Source organism: Arachis duranensis, chromosome 3, assembly GCF_000817695.3.
Source record: "Arachis duranensis cultivar V14167 chromosome 3, aradu.V14167.gnm2.J7QH, whole genome shotgun sequence".
Classification (NCBI taxonomy): domain Eukaryota; kingdom Viridiplantae; phylum Streptophyta; class Magnoliopsida; order Fabales; family Fabaceae; genus Arachis; species Arachis duranensis.
In genome coordinates, this window is record NC_029774.3 from 906,243 (window position 1) to 912,853 (window position 6,611).

The 6,611-nt window shown below is 32.6% G+C and overlaps 2 protein-coding genes across 5 annotated transcripts in view; both read right to left on the reverse strand.

Annotated features, from left to right (window-relative positions):
- Positions 1–55: 55 nt before the first annotated feature.
- On the reverse strand, positions 56–1,077 carry LOC107476469 (shugoshin-1). Its single transcript, XM_052259181.1, has 7 exons — positions 928–1,077; positions 797–849; positions 636–744; positions 521–544; positions 335–431; positions 212–228; positions 56–97 (listed from the first exon to the last, which is right to left on the reverse strand). The coding sequence occupies exons 1-7, from the start codon at positions 1,075–1,077 to the stop codon at positions 56–58; spliced, it is 492 nt and encodes a 163-aa protein (XP_052115141.1).
- A 593-nt stretch (positions 1,078–1,670) lies between these two features.
- The window catches only part of LOC107476470 (uncharacterized), an 8,587-nt gene continuing 3,646 nt past the window's right edge, over positions 1,671–6,611 (reverse strand). For all 4 annotated transcript variants that reach the window (XM_016096292.3, XM_016096290.3, XM_016096288.3 and 1 more), the window contains 13 exons: positions 5,467–5,559; positions 5,083–5,275; positions 4,847–4,909; positions 4,630–4,735; positions 4,396–4,500; positions 4,227–4,303; positions 3,971–4,088; positions 3,795–3,867; positions 3,205–3,396; positions 2,731–2,848; positions 2,218–2,442; positions 2,074–2,135; positions 1,671–1,940 (listed from right to left, as the gene is read on the reverse strand). In XM_016096292.3, coding sequence (XP_015951778.1) covers positions 2,088–2,135; positions 2,218–2,442; positions 2,731–2,848; positions 3,205–3,396; positions 3,795–3,867; positions 3,971–4,088; positions 4,227–4,303; positions 4,396–4,500; positions 4,630–4,735; positions 4,847–4,909; positions 5,083–5,275; positions 5,467–5,543 — 1,395 coding nt within the window. In that variant the 5' untranslated portion in view covers positions 5,544–5,559 and the 3' untranslated portion in view covers positions 1,671–1,940; positions 2,074–2,087. The remainder of the gene's footprint in view (positions 1,941–2,073; positions 2,136–2,217; positions 2,443–2,730; positions 2,849–3,204; positions 3,397–3,794; positions 3,868–3,970; positions 4,089–4,226; positions 4,304–4,395; positions 4,501–4,629; positions 4,736–4,846; positions 4,910–5,082; positions 5,276–5,466; positions 5,560–6,611) is intronic.

Genomic DNA, 6,611 nt, shown 5'->3' on the forward strand with positions numbered 1-6,611 from the left:
AGGATGCACCATTATTGTATCCTCTATCTCAAACAAATTCTCTGAAGCTTCGTGTTCATGTGTTTCCACGAAAGCCGAATGTCTTCTCGATCGTCTTCTGCAAATAACAAAAGAAGAAATTATCAATTATGAACTTATCTCTCTCTCTCAATTGTTCAATTGACATGTTCCTGTTGAAGAGTGAACGAACTAACCTATTATTGTCTTTAACCTTTTCAGAACCAATAGCTGCAAGGTTTGATATAATAACAAAGCTTAAAATTAAAATCCACAAGAATAATAATAATAATAATATATTTAGATGAAGAAATTAAATCCAAGAATTTATATCTACTTCTTTTGCGTCTTCCTTCATCGTTACTACCAGCTTTTAGGGCATTTGCTTTGATTAAAGTAGATCTGCATGAAATCTCATGTTGCAATATTTTTCTCTGAAACGAAACGCATCGAATCGAAATTAACAAAACAATTTGCATTTCTGAAATTAAGAGTGCAGTGATGAACTCATACGAATGCTTACCTTATCCCTTCCCAAATTAAGCTCCTGCAAAAATTAACATAACAGAATCATCAATCACCATTATCAAATCGGAGGACAAGAACAACGAAAGGAACGAAACGCTGAACGAACTAACCGCTAACATTAAGCTGTTAGACTGAGCAAGGTTCCGATTTTGGAGTTGGAGTTTCTTGATATCGGCTTGCATTCTTCTCAACTCAGCTCCGCTAGATTCTATCAATTCTCTGTTCAATTCGCAATCAAGGAAACAATAAATAACAAACAGTTTGAAATTACGATGAGAGAGGATACTCTTTCTCTGCAATGAGTTGTATTAACTGCGTTCTTTCCTGCATTCAATGAACAAAGTAAGTTAGGAACTAAACAAAGGAAGGGAGAAGAATTTGAACAAGTGTTAATTGAGTTACAGTGAGGAGTTGTTGAATGGAAGGGATATCGGCGTCGATGGCGGGAAGTGTTAGAGGAAGTAGGTTGTGTTGAGAGTCAGAGTTGTTAGTGATATCAGAAAGCTTCTTACGCATCAAAGTACCGATTCCAATGGAAGATTTCTTCGCCATTTTTCAGACACAAAGAAGATGTGGGAAAGAGAAAAGAAGAACGGAAACGAGGGTTCGGTTTGGTACCCCAACGGTTTACCGAACCTAATTTCAAATACTTCAAAGCGCTCCGACCTCCCTTAGTTACGTTTTTTTATTTTCCACCGTTAGATTCTCTCGTTATTATTCTCACCACCCATTTTTTTTTAATTAAAATCCTCTAAATTTTAAATTTTTTTATTTTTTTTTAACGTGAGTCGTTTTGTATTTTCCTTCTCAAAAGTCTTCTATAAATAGTTTATTCTTAAACACCCTCTTCACTAAATAAAAAATGATGTACTTATTAATTAAATAAATCTCTCTATTATTATATTTTATATGAATAATTCAAATTTAGAATTTAAAATATTTGTTTTTTGTTTTTTCTTTTTCTTTTATCTTTAATAGAAAAATAATTATCAAAAAACACTCCACTCCTTGCTTTAAAATGTAGTAGAATTCCGCACTATAAATCAATATTATAAAGCGCAGTCTCATTTGGATTTGATATCCATTTTTAAATTTTTCATTTTTTCTTATAATTTCTTACTTTGATTTTTGCCAACTCAGACAAAGAAATGCAACGTGAGATGTAGCTTTGGATAAAAGAATTTGATTGATATACAATGGATTTTACAAACGCATGGCATTTAACAAAAGGAAATTGGATAAAAGGTAGATAATTCATAATTGTCAGCTACTTATATTTTAGATATTGATTCATGCCACCCAACAAGAAGCAAAAATATCCGGGACTCTGAAGAATCTCGGTCAAAATAAGGTTGCAGAAGCCATGCCACTTCAATCTTGCAAACTCTCACCCTTCAAAATATGGTCATTTAAGGCTACACAAGAAAGAATGTTATGAGAAACAATGACACCAAAAAAAATTCATGTCTTTATCTCTCAACATGAACAACTCTGTTTATAGTGTTGAGGTTTATCCATGAAGTGAATAGTATACTGTACAATACATACCAGAAAGAAACCAACTACTTGTAGATGGAGAAGTGCATAAGATATGCGGCCCTATGACGAACCTGTATAACAAAATCATTTCTTTGAATTTGATCACGCTGCAATCAAACCACAGGTTGATAATAAGAAAGACATTTCGTTCACCTTTGACGCATATGATCGTAGGTCCGATGCTGAAATCAAGCTAGAGCATTGTCTTAGAAAAAGACAGAACATTTCATAGATTACTGGATTGTCTTCGATTAATGAGTTGGACAAAACCCAGTTCTCTGTCAAAACTAGGTGAATGTACATCTTGAAGAAATCGCAACTTTTGTCTTTGAAGTTAATTGCCCTAAGCAATCTCAGGATGTCTTCTCCATTGTGGGCCTGACACAAAACTGTATCAAGCTAACTTTCAAAAAGCTAAGATACAAGCCTGTATCCAGATTTTTGAGATATGAATGCAATTAATTTTGTAGTGATAACTGTTGAGTTATGAGAGTACATTTTGATTTTGCAATGATATTGACCAATGATCAAAGAATGCATTAAAAAAAATTGCACATATATGATAATTTGGAAATTAAACTGGTGGAAAATATTGAAACAGGTAATAGTCTATGGAAACATGCATAAGCAGAACACAACTGAGTGGTAAAAGGGGAAGCAACATACTCCATCAAAACAGGAAAGTAGGTTCTGATACGCTACGGCACTCTTAAGTTGCTTACAACGGGAGCTAGCTACCGGTATGCACTCAACAGATTGGATGCAATTCAAATCCTTTGAGACTCTGCACGTCCAAGCCAGTTAGAATAAGAGAAAGGAAGCGAAGATAAAGTAACTGGGCAAGCACTAAAATACACTTCAGCTTGTTTATTTACAGTTCGCACTAATTAATGCTAACTGATTTCATTGATGATTACCACATACAGAAATTCAGAATGTATAAATCTCTCAGCACTAAGAATTAACATTTAGAATATAATATTGTTTGGTCCAACTTCCAGAGATGACAATCACTTCATATTAAGTTTAATTATCCAGCATTAAACAAAGCTACAATTGGGTAGATAAGTAAAGCTACTAAGTTCATAGTTCAAGAACTACACTGAATTATTATTACTGGTTCTAAAAAGTAATAACAACCTGGAAGCAATGAATTTTGCTATGTTCTCACAACTTGAATGCCATTCCTGGTCTGTGAAGTAATTGACAATTGCTTCTACGCAATCATTCAAAAGCACTAATAAACCTTGAAACTGGCGATCTAGAAATAGACATATAATAATTTCAATGAGTTCTTCAGCTTCTACAACAGAAAATACTGGTCTTTTACTCCTGCAGTGAGAATAAAAAGGCGTAAGTTGACATTGTCACATCAACAAACAAGGATGTCAAATCATAAATCAAGTCCCAAAATCATTTGTCTAATTTTTGAATCATGAATCATAACACACCACCAGTCAAAAACACATTAATAAAAGAGCTTAAAGTAATAAGGATTTACACCTTAAATGTGCAAAATATATACTGAAGTTTCAAATAAACACTTAATCACAAATCACTACGGTAATTATACATCAGTGATGGTAAAAAAACTATGATACGCCAGAAGTCATTAGTAAACACTTAATCCTTCTATTCTTTAAGCCAATTCTTTAAGTGTGCCAAAGGTAATAAAGTAACAGAAAACCAAATCACATGATCGTCTAAGTAGACACATTGTTGTGGCTTACCGTATTAGACAACAAGCAGTGACAAATTTGAGCCAGGCTCTAATATTTTGGAGTGGTTCTCCAGTGTCAGAATCTAGGAGACAGAGACAGATTTTCTTAGAAGGATGGAAATAAATATATGTAGCAATGTCTTTGTTGTTACACTTGAAATACTGCAAATATCTCAACATAGTTACCTAAATCTTTGGGTTCACCACTGGATGAAAATTCAAAAAGAAACCCATAAGTGTCAAGAGCTGTTCTCAAATCTGAGTACTCAGGAAACCAACCAATTTTGACAGGCAATTGATCAACCTAAAAATAATGATTCTGTATTTAATACTAAAGAATCAATTGAAAATAGATTTAAACGAAACATGCTCAGTCAAAATTGTTACTGCTACAACCATCATCTATCATTACCAAAAGAAAACATAACAAACATGTCTTTACCTCTTTTCTAGAAGAGAGAACTGCACACCAAAAGTCAGAGGATGAGTTTCGAAGCTCTTCATTTGATGAATATAACACTGAACAAACAAAACAAAAATAGATGAGTGACAATATTACTGCTATGCTTAAAGCTGGTAACAACATAACATGAGACTAAACTTTCACTCACTTGTGTTGAAGGACCAAATGGCTACTGGTTTTTCTATATGACCACAGAGGAATGCTAATTTTGGAAGCCAACCATTGATGAGCAATCCTTCAAGAAAGTTATCACCTGAAACAACGCAGCATCCTGACTTAAATCAGGCACTACTTGGTATTTTGCAATTCTAAAAGGAAATGGCCTATGAGTTGACAAAAAGTGCCAAAAATACTGACTGAACAAACAAAATGGCATAGCAACCTTTTTCGGCTGCCAATTCCACCACTGAATTCAGCTCACTGTTCAAAAATGACTGCAGAAGGTTGCAGCTTCCAAGCTCAGGAAATTCCAGCGGTGGAAAGGCTTTCTGCATCTCATGAAAAGAAACATCCCTATTCTCATACATCCAAGCTTAAAACCAACAGCAAGCCATACATAGATGATAGATGATATCAGAGAATTGAGTTAGTATAATAACCTTATCTCCAAAGACTTTCACTCCCCAGAGAGGAATATCTTCTTCTTCACCAAAATCTTTCAACTGCACAGAACAATCCAAGTGATTGCTAATGAATGACAAACAATGAAAATAACAAGACTTTTCCCACCAAGTGGAATAAAATCATTAAAATCTAAATAGTAATCGACAATGAAGAAATAAAGGCAAAATAATAACATTACAAAAATAAGAACAAGGGGAATAAACTATTTTGCCTGATTTTCACACTTCTCAACAAGTTTTGTCAAGTAAGCTTCCCTGGGATCTTCATCATCATCATAGGAACTTGCATCCTTCTTAGCCTTTTTTGTCTTTGGCTTTTCCTGCTCATTCTGTTCTTCTTTGAGCTTTTCCTGTTCTCTTAAATGATCAGTAAGAAGATCATCCAACCCAATAACCTTCTTCCTCCTAATTCAGACTCAAAATTTTCCTTAAGTTAGTAGTAAGCAACATTTACCGACCCAACCCTAAGTAATCCAAATCAAATCATGTACTTGGTTTTTGAAGTTAGATAATAGAAACTATTAAACCCTAAAATCCCCCGTAACCACAAAAATGAAAAGTGAAAAATAAAAACTTTGATGAGGGAAAAGGGGTACCTTCTATTGCTAACCTTGGGCGGGGGTTTGAGAAATTCATCCTCTACCTCGAAATCTAAAGGGTCGTTGACGTCCATCGTTGGTCTTTGTTAACTGCAGGTTAAGATTGATAGGGTTTGAGCTTAGCAGAGAGGAGAGTTTGAATGAAATAAGTGGCAAAGTGAAGAAGCATGCTCTTTCAAATTTCAATCTTTGATGGGCTTTTATATCTTTTTAATATTATGCTTGAAAAACGGGTCCAAACGATTTTTTGGAGGGAAAATGTGTTTATATTTGTTGAATTTTGCTTTAATTAGAATATTATTTATCGAATCTTACATAAATTAGCAAAAAGCAGAAATAAGTCAGATGACTACTAAGTATTAAGCTCGAACCCATAAATATTTTTTAGCTTTTTTAATGAATAATGTAAGTAATAATACGTATTCATTGAATTCTCATAAAATAGTTTTTAGAGAAATTATATATATATGTATATATATCTGTGTGTGTGTTTTTAAAAAATAATTCATAAGAGTAAGAAAAATTTTCAAAACTTATATTTTATACCATAATTTTTTTTAAAAAATGCATATATAGTCTAATATAAAAATTAAATTGTTATCCAAATTAAAAGTACTATGTCAACGAAAATGTTAGAGTAAATATCCAACTCAGCCTTTGATAATTTTTTCAATATACGAGACTCCCAAACAAAAAAAATGTCCTTTCCAGCTCTTAATATTTAATGTTGCGAGACTAGTTAGTCCTTCTATCAATGTCTCAATGATCTCTCTTCAAAACATACTTATATAACATGTTAATCACTAATATATTTTCGACTTAATTTTATAAGTAAAAATAATTTAAAAATTACTAATATTTTTTAATTTTACACTATAAATTTAGTTAATGTATTTTAAAAAGGTAATAAAAAAATAAACTAAAAGCTAAAAAGCATTAACAATTATCATTAAAAAACGAGATTCCCAACAGGAAAGAATTTGTTCATCCTAATTGGTTCTTAATGAATAAATCAACAGTTTAACATGTTATGTAAGTTTATTCTGTAAATACAGAAAAAAAATATTAACAAAGGGCTAATCAATCTCATAAGAGTAAATATCAAGGGCCGAAAAGGGTTTTTTTTTTTTTTTTTAAGAGTC